The sequence below is a fragment of the Panthera leo genome, chromosome D1, assembly GCF_018350215.1.
Source record: "Panthera leo isolate Ple1 chromosome D1, P.leo_Ple1_pat1.1, whole genome shotgun sequence".
NCBI classification, from domain to species: domain Eukaryota; kingdom Metazoa; phylum Chordata; class Mammalia; order Carnivora; family Felidae; genus Panthera; species Panthera leo.
Window position 1 is genome coordinate 67,107,314 of NC_056688.1, and position 21,900 is coordinate 67,129,213.

The 21,900-nt window shown below is 39.8% G+C and overlaps 1 protein-coding gene and 1 long non-coding RNA gene across 15 annotated transcripts in view; one reads left to right on the top strand and one right to left on the bottom strand.

Moving 5' to 3' along the window:
• The window catches only part of LOC122201037, a 174,954-nt gene that overhangs the window by 33,892 nt on the left and 119,162 nt on the right, over positions 1-21,900 (top strand). The window lies entirely within an intron of this gene.
• IRAG1 (inositol 1,4,5-triphosphate receptor associated 1) overlaps positions 9,223-21,900 on the bottom strand; it is a 119,910-nt gene continuing 107,232 nt past the window's right edge. For all 12 annotated transcript variants that reach the window (XM_042906910.1, XM_042906906.1, XM_042906905.1 and 9 more), the window contains 3 exons: positions 19,386-19,502; positions 17,844-17,978; positions 9,223-12,643 (listed from right to left, as the gene is read on the bottom strand). In XM_042906910.1, coding sequence (XP_042762844.1) covers positions 12,400-12,643; positions 17,844-17,978; positions 19,386-19,502 — 496 coding nt within the window. In that variant the 3' untranslated portion in view covers positions 9,223-12,399. The remainder of the gene's footprint in view (positions 12,644-17,843; positions 17,979-19,385; positions 19,503-21,900) is intronic.

The following is a 21,900-nucleotide window of genomic DNA, read 5'->3' on the forward strand; positions in this document are numbered from 1 at the left end:
GACTCAGAAAACACACAAATGAGGAAGACAGATAGCACAGCATAAACTGCTAGAGGTTTCCCCAATTCCCATATTCCCTGCCATCCCCTACCTCCCCAACCAGCCCAGTTCTGACATGGTTCATTGTTATTACCTGTGGAGCCCATTCATTTATATACTCTTAGGAATGTCTGTCTCTAAAGGAGATTGAGCATGGATTGTGCTTCTTTTCCTCCCACAGTCAGTGATTTTTTTTTTCTCCAGCTGCTTATCTTTGTGAAGGCGGCGGTTGTGGGGCAGGGGATGATGCAGAAGCTCATGAAAGCAAATGCACACTTACATACTGAGAACAGGGTGTATATGCCTATCTTTTCTCATACACCATGGCAAGTGATTCTTTCTTCAAAGAAACAAGACACACACAATTCATATTTAGAAAACACAACTGGGGGACAATTCACAAAATTTTAGTCATTTTTCACTTTACAAAAGGATTTTTGAGGTTATAATAGTAATTACCACAAGCATCCTTTATATAATAACTCTCTCTTTAATAACTTCTCTTTTATTCTGGTAGACCAAAATTCAATTTAGAGTTCCCCTTTCTTGCTTGATAAATGTGAGGTTTATATGTACTGTGTATAAGTAGACTGCACTCTCTGTTTTCCCAGATGGATATTCAATGGTTTGTCTTCCATGGGAATTATGGAATTCTGACTTGTGAATAATGCCTTGAGCAATGGTTTATGAGTTTTCTTCAAAATGAATGTCATTTACAGGAGTTTTTGGATAATGATTTATTTTCTTACAAATGGTATTGGTCATAAAATTAGATATCCATACAGAAAATACCAGCAATGAAAGGAGAATCTGTTCTGCACATAGGTGACTTGTAAGAGACCAGGGGATAGCCCTTAAATGTCTCTAATATTTAAATATCTGTACACCTCATTACTTGGGTGAGCACAAGTCCCAAGGTATAGTTAACTTGGAAACATATGTGACTCTATCACCACGGAACTAGGTAGACAAGGAGGAAGGAATCAGGTCTTTTTCATCATTATCCTTAAAACCTAGCACCATGCCCAAAGGAGAGGTAGCCTTCAAGCATTTTTCTAAAGTATTTCAAAAAGAAAGAAGGAAAGAAGACAGGAAGGGAAAAACAAACTGTAGAAGGCAAGGATTTGGATGGGAGAAATAACTTATGAGAAAAGAAAAGAATGACCTAAATTTTGGGAACAAACTTCTAGAAGGGGAGTTATTAGATAAAGGGAGTCTGCATGATGGTGCTGGTGCTTAAGAATGAGTTTCTGAAACAGGAAACAATCTTAATTTTTTGGATATCTATATTGAGAGAAGTTAAGCCACTATTGGAATGTGATTGAGAATGATTGATGGGAACTTGTTGCCTCTCTCGCTAAATGTGAGTATGCTCAGTCTTCAGTTCTAGGCTTCTCACTCAAGGCAGGTTTCTGAAAAGTTAGTTGACAGGAGTGAAAAGCTAAACTGGAGAGCTATAAAGAAAATATTGCCAGTTAATTTCTCTTTATTGTTTTGAGGAACAGTGTTTAGGATATGGAAAAAGAACCAGCAGTACTGTCCTCTTCTAAAATAACAGCTCATGCTATAATCAAGGAGAATCAACAAAGAAAAACTTGTAGAATTAGAAGGGAAATTTGAAAAGCTAAATGAAAATGAAGAGAATAGCAATCAAATTGCAAAGGAGAGTAGGAAACAATATCCAGACCCATTTTCTTTTTTTTAATTTGTTTTTTAAATTCCAGTATAATGTACAATATTATATTAGTTTCAGGTGTACAATATACTGATTCAACACTTCCATACATTACTCAGTGCTCATAATGATAAGTGTACTCTTAATCTCCATCACCTGTTTCACCCACCTCCTCTTTATCCATTCATCTATTGATGGACACAGGCTGCTTCCATAATTTGGCTATTGTAAATAATGCTGCAATAAACATAGGGATGCATATATCCTTTTGAATTAGTGTTTTTGTAGTCTTTGGGTAAATAGTCAGTAGTGCAATTATTGGATTTTAGGGTAGTTCTAAAATTTTTAATTTTTTGAAGAACCTCCATACTGTCTTCCATAGTGGCTGTACCACTTTGCGTTCCCCCTAACAGTATGTGAGGATTTGTTTTTCTCCCCATCTTCACCAACACTTGTTTCTTGTGTTTTTGAGTTTAGCCATTCTGACAGTTGTGTAGTGATATCTCATTGTAGTTTTGATTTGCATTTCCCTGATGATGAGTGATGTTTAGCATCTTTTCATGTGTTTATTGGCCATCTGCATGTCTTCTTTGGACAAATTTCTGTTCATGTCTTCTGTCTATTTTTAAATTGGATTATTTGGGTTTTTTTGGTGTTAAGTTGTATCAGTTCTTTTGGTGTTAAGTTGTATCAGTTCTTTATATATTTTGGATACTAATCCTTTATTAGATCTGTCATTTGTAAATATCTTCTTCCATTTGGTAGGTTGCCTTTTTAGTTTTGTTAATTGTTTCCTTTGGTGTGTAGAAGCTTTTCATTTTGATGTAGTCCTGATAGTTTATTTTTGCTTTTGCCTCAGGAGACATATCTAGAAAAATGTCTACTGCCAATGTCAAAGAAATTATTACCTGTGTTCTTTTCCAGGATTTTTGTCATTTCAGTCTCATATTTAGGTCTTTAATCCATTTTGAGTTTATTTTTGCATATAGTGTAAGAAAGTGGTCCATTTTCATTCTTTAGCATGTAAGAGAGTGGTCCATTTTCATTCTTTAGCATGTAGCTGTCTACTTTCCCAACACCATTTATTGAAGACTGTCTTTTTCCCCTTTGCACATTCTTGCCTCCTTTGTCATAGATTAATTGACCATATAATTGTGGGTTTATTTCTGGATTCTCTGTTCTGTTCTACTGATCTAAGTGTCTCTTTTTGTGCCAGTACTATACTGTTTTGATTACTACAGCTTTGTAGGATATGGATTGTGATACTTCCAGTTTTGTTCTTCTTTTTCAAGATTGCTTTGGCTATTGGGCGTCTTTTGGGGTTCTATACAAGTTTTAGGATTATTTGTTTTAGTTCTATGAGAAATGCTGTTGGTGTTTTGATAGGGGTTACATTAAATCTGTAGATTGCTTTAGGTAGTATGGACATTTTAACAATATTTGTTCTGTCAGTCCATGAACATGGAATGTCTTTCTATTTCTTTGTGTTATCCTCAATTTCCTTCATCAATATTTTATGATTTTCAAACTACAAGTCTTTCACCTCCTTGGTTATTCTTATTCCTAGGTGTTTTATTATTTTTGGTGCAATTGTAAATGGTACTGTTTTCTTAATTTCTCTTTCTGCTGCTTCATTATTAGTGTATGGAAATGCAACAAATTTCTATCTGTTGTATCCTGCAACTTTAGTTAATTCATTTATTAGTTCTGGTAGTTTTTTGGTGGAGTCTTTAGGGTTTTCTATATATAGTATGTCATCTGCAAATAGTGAAAGGTTTACTTTTTCCTTCCTGATTTGGATGACTTTTATTTCTTGTTTTCTGATTGCTGTGGTTAGGATTTCCAGTACTGTGTTGAATAAAAGTGGTGAGAGAGGACATCCTCATCTTGTTCCTGATCTTGGGGGGAAAGCTTTCAGTTTTTCACCATTGAGTATGATGTTAGCTGTGGGTTTTCATTAATGGCCTTTATTATGTTGAGGTACATTCCCTCTAAACCTACTTTGTTGAGGGTTTTTATCAGGGATGGATGTTGTACTTTGTCAAATGCTTTTTTTTGCATCTACTGAAATCATTATATGGCTTGTATCCTTTCTTTTGTTGATGTGATGTATCACATTGATTCATTTGCAAATGTTGAGCCACCTTGCATCCTGGGAATAAATCCTACCTGATGGTGGTGAATGGTTTTGTTACTGTATTGTTGGATTTGGTTTGCTAATATTTTGTTGAGGATTTTTGCATTTATGTTCATCAGAGATATTGGCCTGCAGTTCTCTTTTTTGTGTGTGTGGTTTTGGTATCAGGGTAATGCTGGCCTCATGGAATGAATTTGGAAGGTTTTCTTCCTCTCCTATATTTTTGAGTAGTTGGAGAAGAATAGATAATAACTCCACTTAAAATGTTTGGTAGAATTTTCCCTTAAAGCCATCTAGTCTTGGACTTCTGTTTGTTGGGAGTTTTTTTATTACTAATTCAATTTCATTGCTGGTATTTGATATGTTCAAATTTTCTATGTCTTCCTGCCTCAGTTTTGGTAGGTTATATGTTTCTAGGAATTTATCCATTTCTTCTAGTTTGTCCAATTAATTGGCATATAATTTTTCATAATATTCTCTTATAATCCTCTGTATTTCCGAGGTGTTGATTGTTATTTCTCTAATTTCTGCTTTTTTTTTTTTTTTTTGAGTTCTCTTTCTCTTTTGATGACTCTGGCTACTGATTAATTTTGTTGATCTTTTCAGAGAACCACATCCTGGTTTCATTGATCTGTTCTATTTTGTTGTTGTTGTTGTTGTTGTTGTTTTTTAGTCCCTATTTCATTTATTTCTTCTCTAATCTTTATTATTTCCTTCCTTATACTGGTTTTGGTTTTGTTTGTTCTTCTTTTTTCTAGCTCCTTAGGTGTAAGGTTAGGCCGTTTGAGATTTTTCTTGCTTCTTGAAGTAGGTCTGTATTGCTATAAACTTCCCTCTTAGAACCACACTTGCTGCATCCCAAAGATTTTAGACCATTTTCATTTGTCTCCATGTATTTTTTTATTTCCTCTTTGATTTTTTAGTTGACCATTATTTAATAGTATGTTATTTAACCTCCATGTATTTGTGTTCTTTCCAGATTTTTTCTTGTGGTTGATTTCTAGTTTGATATCATTGTGGTTGGAAAAGATGCATGGTATGACTTCAATCATTTTGAATTTGTTGAGACTCATTTTGTGGCCTAACATGTAGTCTATTCTGGAGAATGTTCTATGTACACCTGAAAATAATGTGTATTCTGCTCTTTTAGAATGGAATATTCTGAATATATCTGTTAGATCCATTTGGGCCAATGTGGCATTAAAACCAACCCATTTTCTTATTCCCTAGATATGGCACATAAGAGTGCAAGTTATATTTAATCTGATACATGCAAATAAAAGTTTAAATAGAGTAGAAATTTTGAAATATTGCATGAAAGATGGAAATACAGTACAACCCAGAGTACTAGACTGAGGGGTAATATCTAAATTTTGCTTTAAGTTCTTACACTGATTTTCTGTGTGAGTTTGAGCAAGTGACTTAAACTTCTCTGGGCCTCAGTTTTATCATCTGTCAAATAAGAGAGTTGAATTATCTGAACTTAAAAGTTACATAACAATATAATTCTATGGTACCTGATATTATATGGATTAGTTGTTTTCTAAAATATGTAGATAAGCAAATAAATTAGTCAGTGTAGTCTAACTGCTATAACTAACCCCAAATCTCTGTGCCTTAGAAATTAAAAGTTCATTTGTCTTATGTCATAATCCAATGGCTGACAGTGGTGGTGGTGGTAGTGGTGGAGACTGTGTTGAGGAGACTTTGTACACACAGTTATTCAGAGATGTTGTAGCTCTACCATTACCTACTTACTACCTTAGAGCCCTCCCCCAAGATCTTCTTGGTTGAGCCAGCAATAAAGAAAGAAAGTGTGGAGAATTGTGCTGGAAATTACTTTAGGGACCAGGCCTGGAAGTAGCTGTATCACTTCCCATTGGCCAGAACTCTGTCCCATCTTCCCATCTAAGTGCAAGGGAGTCTGGAAAATGTAATCTATCTGTGTGCCAAGGGAAAAATGGAAAAGTGATCTGGTGAACACATAGCAGTTACCCTTCTTATCTACCTAATATAGGGTTTGCTATGCCTCCCACACATAGAATATAATCACTGTTCTCAAGGGAACCAATGCAGAATTCCATCTAGCTCAAAGTCTTTGATTTCTGAATTATGCCCAGTCTTCCCTATCAGGTTCACCTGTGGCACTTGGGGTTTGGTGACCTATGAGCTAAAAAATGTTAGATTCTTCCCCCTAAATGTAATGATCAAGCAGGATCTGGATGACCTCAATAAAAAATATCCCATGTGTTTGTGAATTGGGAAAAAAACATTATAAAAAATATGAGAGGATTGAACAGTAATAAAACTTTCCTACTATTTTACCAGACTGTAGGAAAAGAAAAAAAAATGATATATATTAAAGAAAGATCAACCCAGGATCTGCAGAGAGTAAAAAGGAGCCTGTACCAAGGGTGTAGATCCCACAAAAGAGACAAACCAAAAAAAAAAGACTTTTAACTATAGAGATTAAACAGATGGTTACCAGAGGGGACATAAGTGGGGGGGATGGATGAAACAGGTGAAGGGGACTATCTTGATGAACACCTGAGTAATATATGGAACTGAATAACCACTGTATTGTACACCTGAAACTAATATAAAGTATGTTAACTACATTGGAAGTAAAATTTGCAAAAAATAATATAGAAAAAAAGCTTACCTGAAACATTTTTTTTTAGTAAGTTTTACACCCAGTGTGGAGCCCAACATGGAACTTGAACTCACAACCCTGAGGTCAAGACCTGAGCTGAGATCCAGAGTTGGACACTTAACTGCATTAAACTATTCTATCTTTAAATTTTAAGGTCTTTCCAAAGATTTCAATATCTTCTGTAATATAAAAACCAGAATAATGTGAAGCTCTTTTTTTTTCTGGCCTTAAGCACCCCAAGGATTTCAATTCAATTTTCCAGAACTTTTGTTAGTGGAATGTAGTAACTATTAAATAGATAATACCAAAAAAAAATCTCATGTGTAAAGGAAAAGAATGGGAGATACATGACTTCACCCTGGAATACTAATGAAGAGTCAGTATAAAAGCCACTATATTAATTTTCTATTGTCATGTAAGAAATTACTATACACTTAGCAACTTAAAACAACACTTTTATACTATCTTAGAGTTCCACAGGTCAGAAGTTTGGGTGGGCTCAATTGGGTTCTCTGCGCTGGGTCTCACAAGATTAAAATCAAGGTGTAGGTTGTGGTGTGCTCTTACCTGGAGGCCTTGGAGAAGAATCCACTTTCATGCTCATTCAGGTTGGTGGCAGAATTCATTTCCTTGATGATATAGAAATGAGGTCCCTATTTGCTTGCTTGCTGTCAACTGGGGTCCATTCTTTGCTCAAGAAGCTGCCTGCTTTTCTTCTCATCTGACTTATTCCATTTTCAAAGCAGCAATGACTCTTTGGGTTTTTCCCATACCTTTAATCTCTCTGACCTTCATTTCTACCATTAGCCAAAGAAAGCTCTCTGCTTTTAAGGGCTGATGTGATTACATTGAGCCCCCTGAGGTGATTTCCCTATTTTAAGGTCAACTTTACCATATTACATTACAGGAGTGATATTTCATATGCAAAGGTTTCAGGGATTAGGATGGGACATTTTGGGGAGGGGGAAGTTCTACAAATTCTTTCTACTACAATTACTTAACCTTTGATTAGATCTTGATTCTGCTCTCTGGGAGAAACTCCTACGTCCCATGTCCACTGACCTCTATAGCCCTTCATTGTATATAATCATCCTTGGCCACATTTGAGCTAGATCAAGCAGTATGCCCTCCTGTAGCGGGGGTGGGAGGTAGTAGTCTACCTTCTGTTGTTGTAAGCTGAAGATGGCAAAAGTTGTTTTCTAATTTGAACAATTGAACTTTTCCATCTTGGCTTGTGTTTCTTTGAAAGTACAATTCCCTCACAAACCTAGATTTCTGATCTTTTGCTTTCATTTGATTCCATGTGCTAATAATCATACCCCAAATCCTTTCTCAGTCATAATTCTCAAGATGTATTTCCTTATTTTCTCAGCTCCATCCCACTCTTTCTTTAATTTAATGGTTCCTACACTGAGTTCATTTGAAATTACAGGTGGAAGGGACACATCTTTAATCTGGCCTTTGCCATAGGCTGAGTTGATTTGAGTTCAACTGAAAAATTTTATTGGTTCTTTCCCACTGGAAGCTATTTTTATCCTTACTGTTTGGAGTTTAGAAACAGGCTTTCTAACCCTTCAATCTAAAAATATGTATTCTTTTTTCTTTTCCACTTCCAAATAGCCAATTTTTTCCTGAGTGCATTTTTTTTTTTTTTTACAATACCTTGCCAAAGGCAGCCAATAAAGGATCACATACTTCAATACTTGGGCTTATTCTGACCATTTCTCCTAGGGCTATAGACTGCCCATGGACTGTCTTTCAAGTTATCATGGGTAACCACTTGCCAAGTATTTTTGTTTTATTCACTACATGCGTCACCATAATTCTAGCTCCTGATATTAGTTTTCTTGTTTTTTTGCTACTTGACTGCTAAACCAATGCCTCATATTTTGCAAATTTGCCATTGAAGCACCCCATTTCTGGCTCAAATCTATACATTAGTCAGAGTAGGCTAACTACTAGAACAAATATTCCTGAATTTCAGTGGCTTAATACACTATTTGATTTTTTGCTTATGTCACAGTTGAATTCTGTGAGTGCCCATTCAAAGATCCAGCTTCCATCTAGTGGTCCTGACATCTTCTTAGACCTCAGGTCCCCAACTAAATCCTCTGAATTTAGTAGGCAGAGGGGGAATAAAGGCAATGTGAAATATTGGGTAGGAGAGTCTGTTTTTAGGAAATTATATCTGGAGGGTCTATATTCCCTTACATCTGGCTGCAAGAAAAACTGAAAAATGTAGTCTAGCTGTGGAAATCATGTTGGTGAAAATTTAGCAGTCTCTAGCACAGCAAAATGTATTAATTTAAAAAATTAAAAGAGACATACACACAAAACAGATTCTTAAGTACAGAGGACAAACTAGTTGTGGCCAAAGGGGAGGTGGAAGGGGGATGGGTGAAATAAAGGGGATTAAGAGTACACTATTTCAATGAGCACTGAGAAATCTATGGAATTGTTGAATCATTGTATTGTATACCCGGAAAAGAAATCATGAACCAGGAAGGTATAGGAAACTAGTATCAGGAATGAGGAAGTGGAGAGAGAAAAGAACCAATTCAGCCCCTAAGAGGTAACCTATAGTATAGTGACCCAAGGGCTGGGGACTTTTGGCTTGGTTCTGGGAGGCACTAATATCCAAGAGGATCTGACTCAGGGTTGGGGTAAGACTGTGGCTTAGCTCCAGAAAATGAGGAGGCATTTGGCTACTGCAAAAGGTTTGGAAAGGTGCTTTTATTTTCAAACTCAGGTATGTGACACTCTGTAGTTTAATGCTAGCACACCTGTGTGAGGTTTAACATTAGGAACTGACAGTCAGTTATACATAAATCCAGCATCTCCCTCTCCATTTACTCTTCCAGGCTGTACACAGGATTTTGTGGTAGCCAGAAAGTGAAGGCCCTTTTAAGAAGTGATAACAAAAATGACATAAACAACACATCACTCTGAAACTCAAGGTAGGCACCCAGAGTCCTAGGGCTAAGCAGAAATGTCAGACTTCAGAGACATTTTGAGGGGAACTTTTATTTTAGATCAATATCACCATTGGAAATACAGGGGCCATTTCTCTCCATTTCATTGCTGCTTTGGAAACATTCCAACTGCTTCAGATCGATCTTTGCTTTTCAAAAAAGAAATGCCAGTGAGTACTTTTTCAGGAATGCCCTTGGAAATGTGGTTACTCTTACAGTTCTTTTCTTCAACCTCTCTTACTCATAGAGCACTTTGGGTGAGGGCCTATGTCTGGAAGTACTCTTGAAGGTTTTTCTGTGGAGCAGCTGGAGGTTCAAGAGCTCACTGTAGCTGTTCTCCTGACCTTTGTTTTAATTGGTAACAAAGGTTGGAATCCTGTGGCCAAGTGGACAATGGGCCAGTTCAGCCTGGTCCTTCTTTAAGGGAGGCTAAGACTGGACATTGCCAGTATAGAGTCCTGCCCCACAGCTACTGTCTCTGGAGCTCCATTTGCATCGTGTCTGTGGCTCTGAGGGCCTAAAAGATTTTTCAGTGTGTCCAGTCCCCCTGGAATAGGCAAGGAAAACCATCCATCCAAATCCCCAAAGTCCCTCTGCTTTGATCTACACCTCTTTACCTTAATGGCACTTTCTTGGTCAACCCTGGCTTGGGCTTCTCTCACAGTGGTTTTTTAGTCACTGTAAAGGATGCCATTACACTCCCTGCCCCTGCTCCCCACCCCCCCCACCTCCGCAACAACAGCATGCTGTTTTATAGTAGGGCTGATCTAGGTGGGTCTTTCTGAAAGGAGTGGTTGCATCAAGCCCAGTCCTTGAGCTTGGAAATTGTGTTGCTAGTTAGGTCTCATTTCTGCTCTCTCACAGAGTAGACTGAAAAATATTAGAATAAATTGAAGCTAATAAAGATGTTATTTTTCTCACTGAGATAGTGGCAATGATGGTGCTAGAACTGGGAGGTATGCAAAATGTCAGCTTCCCCAGGCTACTCTCCACAACCTTGAATGCTCACTTGTTCTTTTGATCAACATTTAATAACACCCTCCCATGCATCAGCAGCCATCATGCTAGGTACTTACCCCAGAGAATGGGTAAGATATGGTTCTTGTCTTTGAGGAAAAATAGGGAGACAGACACTTAAATAAGTCATTGTGATATACTGTCACAACAGTAAATAATGAAGATGTTTAAAAGGTGTCAGCAGAGGAGGATGTGACCTATTATGTGGGGTATGGTAGGAAGTTGGAGGGAAGTCATCAAAGCCTGTGCGTCAGGGATAATTTTTGCACTTGGTCCTGAAGGGTGACCAGCAGAAAAGAGGAGAATGGCAAAAGAAAAACTAGTGAGTGGAGGAACAGAACTATGAGAAAACAGTTTAGTCTGGGAACCAGAAATAGTTTGGAGTGGTTGGAGGGCTACTTGGGGAAGTGGGAGTGAAACATAAGGCATGCAGTTAGGAGACCATTGGAAAAGGTAATTTTGTGCAGGGGCCAGTCTGCCTGGATATGAGTTCCAGGCCCATAATTTACTAACTGGATGTCCTTGGCAAGTTAGTTGTGTTTTTTTGTGCTTCAGTTTCCTTATCTGAAAATGGGGAGGGTGGTACCCACCTCATTGTTTTTTCTTTTCTTTTCTTCTTTCTTTTTTTTTTTTTTTTTTGAGGATTAAATGAATTAATACCTATATAATATATAGAACAGTGTTTGGCTCATAGTAAGTTCTATATGAGTGTTAGCAAAAAAACAAACAACATCAACAACAAAACAAAAACAAGAGCAGAACAATAAAACCCACAAGAAACCAACACCCCTCAAAACTGATAAGGGATGAATGAAGGCAGTGGCTGTAAAGGTGGAGCAAGAAGTCAAATTAGAAATGGGATGTGCTCCCTCAGTTGTATGCTGAACAATTGGAATGCTCTGAAATGTGTACTTGGGTTGGAAAACCCATTTGAACTGAACCCCTAAGGTGCAACTGCACATGTGGTTGTGGGCACACGAGGGCTGAAATCACACATGAGAGGTGGGTTCTCAATGGTAGAGGACAAATAGGGAATAGACTGTTGTACAACAGCTTAGAATTAGCACTTGAAATGGCGACCAGCAAGTTCACTGTTGCAGCCATGAGTTTTCAGTGTCTTCAAACATCTTAAATCAATGTGGAGAACTCATTGAACAGGTGCCTGGTGACTGCCCCACACCTAGTGAAAAATCTGTGGGTTGTTTTATCCAGAACACACACCTAGAGCACACGTTTGGAGGGTTGTTGGCTTCATGCACATGCATGCTGTGTGTATGTGTGTGCTGTGTGTGCATACAGATGCATATATGTTAACTCACATCTTCCCATTTCATTTCAAGCACTGATCTAAATTCAGCCTAAATATTTTTCTGAGAAACCCTCCCTACTTCTGTAAAGAGAAACTCTGGTTCCAAAGGGGAGGCAGGGAGGCTGAAGAAGAGTCAGTGAGAATGAGATGGGAAATGGGATGATATTCATGTTGACTCCAAATTCTAGGTCTGATCCTCAAGGTCAGAGTTAGCCTTTGGGCATAATTCTTCTTGATTTCTGACTACAGAGAGGAAAAAGGGGAGGGAGAGTGAACTTCTTACTGTTTTCTGCAGTGAAGGTGTTTTATTTCCCCCTGCCATCTGAGCTAGGGGCAGATGACTTTCCCTTCTGTTAGAGTTCCTTGGTGAAGGTGACTTCATCCGCCAGAAGTGTTCCCAGGGCAGTTTTGTTGATCCTCCAAAAACATCAGTTACTGTGTATGCATAGCTCCCACACGGTTGCTGAGTATGAAAGAACCCTGCTTATTTCCTGATAGGCTGGTGCCAGCATGCCCACAACTGGCCTAAAACATATGCTTGGGAAAAGAGCAGTCAGCTATGTGCTGGAGCAGGGCACTGACTGGGTGTCAGGTTTCCTACTGCTCTGCAGGTTGCTCATGCTGGAGTCCTGAGCTCCACCACGAGTCCCTCTGGGCTGCCGAGCAAGTTGATCTCCCATGGGGCCCATCAGCCTGCTCCACACAAGAGTTATAGGAACTGTAGAGTCCCAACACAACAGTCAAGACCAGCATCACTGTGGCCATCATCCAGATGACTTGCCAGTGCTGACACAGTTTGGGATACATGACTTGTAAGAAATGAACCAATTCTTCAAGTTTGCTGTCAAATGAAAAAATAGGAGAAGGGCTTAGTATATTGGGCACATTAAAAATTTTCCCCAGGTGATTCTGATGCCACCAGTCCATAGCCTTGATGTTGGGAGCTCCTGGGCTAGAATACTCCATTTACTTGTTTGATCATACATACATACATACATACATACATACATACATACATACCCTGATCTATTCATGAGATGATCATTAATGTCTGAACTCTCCCAACCCCCAGGATACAAGGTTAGCTGACCCACACTCCCTTGCATGCAGATGGGACCAGCATCTTTTCTGCACTTAGTGTTATTTAGTGATCAGTTTCAAGTTCTACTCTGTCCCCTGCCTCCGTGCTCCAGTGCATATTTTGTTCCACATCTGACTGTGTTCAGAATAGAAGAACTGTGCTAAACCCTTAGAAGACCCTCCATGTTCAATGATAAATGACAAGGAACCAGATCAACCTCAAGAGTTCACTTCAAATCATCCCAGGGGCAACCAGAAGACTAGTAGCCTCCAGCAACCTCTCAGTGGCTTATTCCAGATGTTTTCTCAGCACCATTAGTCTTCATTCTCTTCATTAATCTCTTCTTCTTCTTCTTCTTCTTCTTCTTCTTCTCCTTCTCCTTCTCCTTCTCCTTCTCCTTCTCCTTCTCCTTCTCCTTCTCCCTTCTCCACTCTCTTTTTTCTCTTTCCCCCTTCCCTTTCATCTGTCTCCCTCTCCATTTTCTGGCTGCCTCATTCCCCCTTTCCTTCTTCCTCTCTTCCCAATTGCCTTTCAACTTCCCCTCTCTCTTTGTAGCCTAGTGAAAAGACACTTGGTCATATGGCCTGCTTTACAGAATCCTGCACACATTCATTAGGCTAGAATTTTTTCCTGTTTCCAATCCCTGATCTATGTTTTATAATAATGTAAAAAATAAGATTACTGAGGATCACCAAATGGAGGAGGTGAGAAAGGTGACAAGAAGGCTTTCTGAAGGCTCACATAGATACCGAAATATGTGGGCCATTTGCTGAGAAGTAGACAGCTCTAATATAGTTTGTAGAAAAAATATGCCTAATGACCCATGGAAAAAACTCAACAAATACCTTCCTTGGAAAGACACCAGAGGCTCTGAGTGCCTGCCTTGGATGCTAAGGTACTGATTGGTTTCTCTTCCACGTGGAAACTATTCAATGATTGTTTCAGGAAGAGTTAAGCAAAGCCAAACAGCGCACATTAGCTGAGGTGAAACTCACTGGCCATTTTCACAACTGTTGGGAAGGGATAGCTTGGAAATGGAAGATTTTTTTCTTTCATCCCTATTTAGATTCCTTAGTTTCTACTTAGATATAATTGGATGCTAAAATGCAGTCCTTCTTTTGGGCCATATTCCATGCTCCAAAACAAGCATCTAGGGTTGGGAGAATCCCACTGTAACCCTACTCTTAAGTGGGACTTCAGAGGAGAATGCCAAGATCTAGCTTTGTGACCCTTAGCTGGTCCCCAATTTCTAGCTTATAAAAGAATAAGAAATAGAATTAGATTAGAAATGGAATCCCTGTGGAAATCAATTTTTTTTTTATCTCCTCTAGGGAGGGGTGGCTTTCCCTTCACCTGGGCCTAGGGAGAGGGGCTTCAGAGACACTGCTGGAGAATTCAACATGTTGAGGTCTGGGGGACACAGTGGAATGGTGTGTGCCTCACACATGAGCAATTAGAAGAGCAAAAATCTTTCTGATGTGCTTGATGGCATCAGAATAGTGGGCCATGATAGAGAAAACTATCCTACCCATAATGGGCCAAAGGTACATGTTTCACCTTGACTGGATATAGTCAGGATAAGGAGAGATGGCTTGGGGCATCACAGATCCTGCCCAAAATTTCTACCTAAAAGCTGAACAGTGAAGATATACTTCCAGCTGCCTGAGGACTGAGAGGGATTTTAAGTGGCCAGCTAGCTAAAAGACATGCATTCAACCTCATAGAGGGACCAGCAGCTGAGCGGATCTCAGCCACGGTGTGAATGTGTGTGTATGCTGGGAGGTGGGAGGAGTAGTTTTCTCTAGAGGTCCCATAAAGCAATGCACTAATCAAAGTCAGCAAGTCAGCTTTAAACCCCTGCCAAGCCCTGGAGCCTGCTCACAGTACCATTCAAGTAATACCTTTCCTACCCCTTCATCTCAATTCCCTTTCCAAGCATTGATTCTAGAGAGTCAGGTGCTGCATTTGGTGAAGCTTAGGCAGGGGGGAGGGTAGAGACAAAGAAATCATGCTCCCCTGCCTGCTATATAGGCTTCCCTCTTGAAGCAGACAAGTTGGGGGAGAAAAGAGGTTCAATTTTTTAAGTTCAGGCTTTTGACTATTTTAGGGAACTGGCTATTTTAATTAATGAAATGAGATTATTCTTGGAACTTAAACTTGACAAGAGGAGTTCTGCTTTCTGAGAGTTACTGGAAAAGTAAAGGAATCTGCCTAACATTATCTTAACCCCATGGAGCAGATTTGAATAGGCAGAAAAGGCTAACATTTTCTATTGCACTTTGTTTCTCTTGTTTAATGTATTATAAATATGTCAGAAGACTGTATTCTCTATTTTAATATAGTTAAGATATTGGGTTGATTCACCCTATGTTCATTTAAGCTGATACTCCAGAAAATACTATTTATAACAGATTACATTATTATACAATTAATGCTTGAACAAATTTTAACTGTATGGGCCCACTTTTATGCAACATTTAAAAAAATAAATACAATATAGTACTGTAAATGTATTTTCTCTTCCTTACAATTTTCTTAATAACATTTTCCTTTCTCAAGCTTACTTTATTGTAAAAATACACTGTACAATATGTATAACATACAAAATATGTGTTAACTATTATTGGTAAGGCTTTAGGTCAACAGTATGCAATTAGTAGTAAGTTTTTGAGGAATCAAATGTTATACTTGGGTTTTTTACTGTGTGGAGGATGGATACCCCTAACCCTCACATTGTTCAAGGGTCAACTGTATATTATTATAACAGAGGAGAAATTCAGACAAAAAAGACTCTAGTGTTTGATGTGGAATCTCTTAAACAAGGTTCACTGCTGGGGTTAGCCCAGTATTTTTAAAATACATTAAGTAGGATGTGGAACTTTTAATAACTTTAGACCTTCCTTATTAATGCAATGCCAAAATTTCATGGGGAAAATCATGTTTGAGTGCAGGTGCCTGCAGGCAACCATATGTCTACAGGACTCAGGAATGATTGCCTGGCATTGAAGACAACAGGCTCTCAGAGCCAGTCTCCTTTGGTGACAGGTGAGGAAGGAGCTCTATATAACTATGAGCAGGCAGTTCATATGCTAGCAGTGTTAGTTGTTACAGAGAAGATGATGCCACACCCTGGGCCTGAAAAGGGGAAGCTACACCCCTGTAATGAAGGACAAGGACACTTTTGAAGGCTGTGCTGATGTCTGGTATTCATCATTTAAGATACAAGCATGTTCTCAAGATCAAAAAGTAAATCGAGGAGGGAGAAAAGGTTAGGAGAGAGAACAAGTCCTCTCAGGATTGGCAGGACCAAAAGGACACTTTTGGATGATGGATGTGAAAGACAGCCATTGCCATGTGCTGCTGACCAGGAGATAGACAGAGAGGGACTCAGGCCCAGACTTACTTCCCCTGCGGTTTCACAAAATGGGACAGAGCTACTCATTGGCTGAGATCAAATTAGCTAGATAAGGATTCCAGTCCTGTGCTTTGTAAACCAAACTGTTTATATCCTATGTACCCTATTTAATTTTCTTTTGTTCTTTCTTGGTATGTGGAAGTGTTAGAAGTTCTAACCTGTCTTAGCTATATTCAAAGAAGCCAAAGAAAGGGCTGTTGTCCAGGCCTGGGCTTGACTACATTAAAGTGACCTCTAAAAAAATGTAGTGATCTCTAAAAAATAAGAGCAGAGGTAGATTCCTTAAGGAATCTACTCCTGAAATCATTGTTGCACTATATGCTAACCAATTTGGATGTAAATTTAAAAAAATAAAATAAAATAAATAAGAGCAGGGGACCCCCAAGAGGGAGAGATTTAAGGAGACTAGAATCTAGTTGCTTGGAGTAGGGACTGTGCTTTCACTGTCAAAACTTGGGGGTTCTTTCATTAGGGGAGATGGTGCATCCTAGCATAGGTTTGCTTTCAACAGGGAAGGATTTTCTCCAGCTCTCCTAGACTGCTCTTCCCTTGAACACTAGGCTTGACCCATGCAGGCTGAGACCTCTCACTCTGGCTGAATCTTCCACCAAATGGGCTCTATTGACTGTTCCTATGTGCTTTGAAGCATATCTGTCTCACTTCTAATCTTCATTCTATTAACTTACTCACTGCACACATGTGATTTCAAACTAACTGGTCAAGCAATGAGGCACAGACACATACCCTGTTTGAATTTTAGCAGCTGAATAGATAATTATCATTTTGGCAGGAGCCACCCTGGACTCCAAGATAGCCTGGGGGGGGGGGGCGTCTAAAAACAAAGATTTTAATGAAGTGTTCCAGGTTTTCTATAACCACATTTCTAAAAATCAAAACTGAAGACTAATAGAAACAGTAAGGCAGAATGTATGAAATTGGGGCTATGCTTAAAACCCAGGACCCTCAGGAGGGCACAATTAGGACAAGATGCAGGATCTATACTATATTTGTTTACATGTTTAATGTTTTCCCCTGATTTAGGGAAACAGACACTCGAAGTATAAAGTATATCAAAAAAGAAAGCCCAAGTATTTCCAATCCAAGTGGAACCTGTTGGACACTCACCTTTGCCAAGTTGAGTGGGTCTCCTACCCCTATGTGTTCTCTCTGCTTCTGTTCCTGTAAGAAACCACCTCTAAGGCTTCATGACAGCTCCCTTAACCTTGGCTCTTTCATGGGAATATCTGAGAAATGAGCTAACTGTGGTTGGGCTAGGGGGGACTCCAGTCAGTTTCTTAGTCCTAAGTTCTTGATTGCTGTTGGCCTCACTCTTGACCACCTCTGACCCCTCAGCTCTTGAAAACATTTCTTTTTTAACTATTTTGGCTCCTTCCTCTGCTTCTTTCCCAAAATAAGTGCCCTTCTTGGTTTCTATTGGCTGCTCACTTGGGCCCTAGACCCACTGTTGCCCTAGAGTAGCACCTCTCAGGATGCTGTGCAGTTAAATAAATTGTGACCCATTTCAGCAATGGCAAGGGCTCCAACCTGCTTCTTTGGTTCTTTTCCTCTTCCTCAGTTTCTTCTGCCTCTTCAGCTTCCTCAAGACTCTCACCTTTCTGTTCTTCTTCCTCTTCCTTCAGGTCTTGAAGCTCTTTGGTCTTCTTTAGACCTTCCTGGTATCTGCAGGGTGAAAAGGAATAATGGAGTCTGGAAAGGCGAGGCACAGAGCATCCTTTCCTGAGTTCCTAGAGGTGGGAACTTGAACACCTCCAATAATTATACACTTCCTGTAGTTCTACACAACAGGAAAAAGCTGGGAAGCTCCACTGAATCCCAAGGTGGCTCATGTCAGTGCAATTTCCCCTCATTCCTCACTCATCTTTCCTGTTTATATGTGAATATGTGGCAAAATTGACAGGGAAAAATGGAGGTGCAGAGTCTCCTGATTGGGTTCTTATCCTACAAAATATTCAGCAGGGAGAACAGTGTGTTTGCTTTCTGTGTAACCTGGGTGCTTCAGCTTTTCACCTATAAAATGGACAGGGTGGCCCCCATTTCATGGCTATGGGAATGTTTTGAGGCAGTGCCAGGCATATAGCTTGACCTAGGGAAGGTGACACCCATCACAATAGCTTGTTGGGAAGTTTTATGGAAGTGATAAGCACATACTAGGCCTAGGGAGGTACTCAGTAAATGTTTACAAAGTCAAAGGAGGTATTTACCCCCATACATGCTTAGTATAGAGGATAGTTGTGGGTAAAAAGATGGCTTCCCAAGAGACATCCTTCTGATGTTATTCTTCTAGGATCAGTATTACCCTGAACATATTCTTTTTGATTGTCCTACAGCTGAATGTTTAAGGCAAGCTCAGTTTGGCTAGGGAAACCCCACCACATTGTATATGACTGCCATATAGATGCCCACAAGTTCCATGTAAGTGGGAAGCTATGTCTCTCTCAGAAGCTGTGAAGACTTTCTTCACAGAAATGTGAAGAAATGGATGTGTAGAAATGGATGTGAAGAAAAGGATGCTATGCCAGAATTATGTTAGAGATAATTCTCTACCTGGCTGGACTTGGGCCCTCCTCAGTACTCCGTCCCCTCAGTGACTGACAATGGGCCACAGTGTTATTGAAGCTCAATAGGGGACAGTTGGAAGTTGAGGGGACTCCAGTTTACAGGAAGAAGAGATGGCAGGGGAAGTTCTAAGAAGTAGAGTTACAGCTGCTCCTGAGATTGTTGGTAGCAATATGACTCCTCTGAGCACGTGTCAGGAAGCCTCAGGCACCACCAAGAGGAACCCACCCAGGGGCCTTAGTTCCAGACCATTCTGAGCAGTGGCATCCTGGTGGCTTTCTGCCTAAAAAGAGGGCAGTCTAATTATTGCCTAACCACACCCTCTCACCCTGCTTCCTCCTGTCCTTCCTGTGGAACAGTACTGCTCTTTTCAGTAGTTCCTTACTGAAGCAAGGAGGTCCTAGGGCCACTGGTTGCTTCCCTAAATCCTCTAAGAAACAGGAAAAGCACATGGGAAGGTATCTTCTGAGACCTACCAGGTGACCTCTGGGTGGACAAAGTCTGACTCACCCCTTGTTGTAAGCTTCTTCCTCCATCCTGGCCGTGGTCTCCTGGCTAATCTCCACGCAGCTCAAAGTTGGCATGGGAGCAGAGGCTTCACAATCTGGGTCTGCATTTGTCTTTCCACTAGTGAGAAGAGGGAAGTACAGGGTGTCCTTTCAGGGAAAGACTCAGTGTCTGAAAACCAAACCATGTCTTTGGCCTGATTCCTGATCAGAAGTGAGGAAACTCATTCTTGATTGAGTTCATTTCAATCCTTCTACTTTGAGACAAGATTTTATAAAGGTCCTCGCCCAAGAACCCTCCCTAGACATCCAAACATCAAATAATGTTTGGGTATTATCCCAGGTCCCTTTTTCTTCATGCTCCGAAATCCACCTTTATTCTTACTCCAGGAGATGCTATAAGTGGACAGATGGTTTTTGGGAGCTCCACAGAACTTAGATTAGGAATGTGGAGGTGGACCAAAATGTTCAGAGTTATTCCATTCCTGTAGTCCATCTTTTGCTTCATTCATTTAAATATCTACTGAGTACTGACTAAGTCACAGGCACCTTGCAATGTGCTAGGGATACATCAGATGATTAAAAAAAAAAAAAGCATTTTTCAACATGAGGTTAGCGGGAGAGAATGCCCCAAAAGAGGAAGGAAAAAAATATGTAGTTAATTATAGATTGTGATAACTTTTATGAAAGAAACAAACTCTTTGGTGCAGAAAGCAATAAGGGGAGGATATTCTTAGATTGAGTGCTCATAAAAGACCTCTCTGAGGTGGAGTAACTGAAACACAGACCTGAAAGGTGAAAAGTCAGCCATATCTGTAGCAGAGGGGAGATCATCCTCGGGGGAGGTTGCAGGATATGTGCAGACCCTGAGACACAATAGATGCAAAGATATTTGAAGAACTAAAAAGAGGCAATGAGGCAGGAGTTACCTTTTGGACAAGATAAATTTTCCATGCCAGTGAAGTATCCAGGTGGAGATGTCAAGTAGGTAGTTGGATATACCAAAGTGAGTTGGAGAAGAGCTCTAGAGGCTAGAGATACCGTTTGGTGTCATCAGAATATAGATGACATTTAAAGCCAGGGGAATGGATAAGATTGTCTAGGGAGACAGTATGAGGAAACATGAGAAGAGGACCCAGAACCAAGCTCTGAGCAGCTCTGCTGTTAGCTCAGGTGGAGAAAGAACCTACAGAGGAGACTGAGGAGTAGCAGCCAGAGAGGTAAGAGGAAACCAGAAGAGTTGTGAAGTCCTGGGAACCAAGAGAGGAGAGCATGTCAAGGAGGAAGAGTTAAGTGTGTCACACATTCACTTCTGAGAGTCCACGTCAGATGAGTCCAGAAAAAGTGATTATTAGATTTGATAATATGGAGGTCAAGAGGAGCTTTAGTGAAATGATAGGAGCCAAAGACAGATTGAAATGATGAGAAAGAGGAAGATCTAGACACAATAATTTGATTGGAAAGGAGAGTAAAAGAGTGTGTTGTGACGATACATAGCTGAAGAAGTGGGTCAAGGGATGAAAGCACATTTGAATTTGGATATAAATGTTCCAGTCGAAGGGATGAGAGAAAGGGGATGACCAAAGGAACAAATTATTTGAAAAAAGAGGTAGGAAAGACCTACCTTAGAAAGGTAGATAAACTCTCCTCCAAAGGGAGGAAAGAGATGAAGATGCTGGGCTGGGGATCTGGTGAAGGAAGAGGAGAGGGCTCCTATCTAATAGCTTAAATTTTCTCTATAAAATGTAAGTAAGACAAGGTCATATGCTGAGAGTGAGTGGCAGAGAGGCCTAAGAACGTTTGAGAAGAGAGGAGAAGGTATGAATGAGTCATGTGAGAAGGAGGAAAACAAATATGCTAGAAAATCATAGTAGGATGGCTGGCAGTGCTAGGAGTCCATTTGAAGTATGGGAGCATGAGTTTAAAGGAAGTATCCTGATGGCCATGCCTCCCCTATAAATCCTGCAGCCCACCTACATGTCTGAAATCCCAATGGGAGTCATGTCTTGGAGGAGCCCTCAAACAAGACAAAACAGTGAGCTGAGCTTTTCAGCCAGGACTCTGAAAGACCGCAGCTGCTATCTGCCCGCACCTCTCAGATAGGCTTTACGAGTGAGCCTTAATATTTTCTCATTCTTGGCATCAGTTTCCCGCCTCATAGTTTTCCTCAGACCTTGTAAAATTTACATTTCATCAGGATGGAAACCAAAACCCATTGTGAACAAGAAAGATAACACTCTAAAAATATCAGCTATTCATAACATTTCTCCTTTTGCAAATTACATTATCCACTCCCTTCCATGTGACCTTTGCCTAATGTGCAGTTTCCTATTTGTGCAAATGATTGGAACAGAGAAGAAAAACATAGTTACAGCCAAGGGCAGGGAAAGCAATTCTTTTATGAAATATATTTATATGTTAGAAATGAAATAGCGATATCAGGCTTTTAATTTCTTTTACCTGCTGCTGACAACCTAAGAGGTTAGTGACAAACATGCATGAAGGAGGATAGTGGAGTG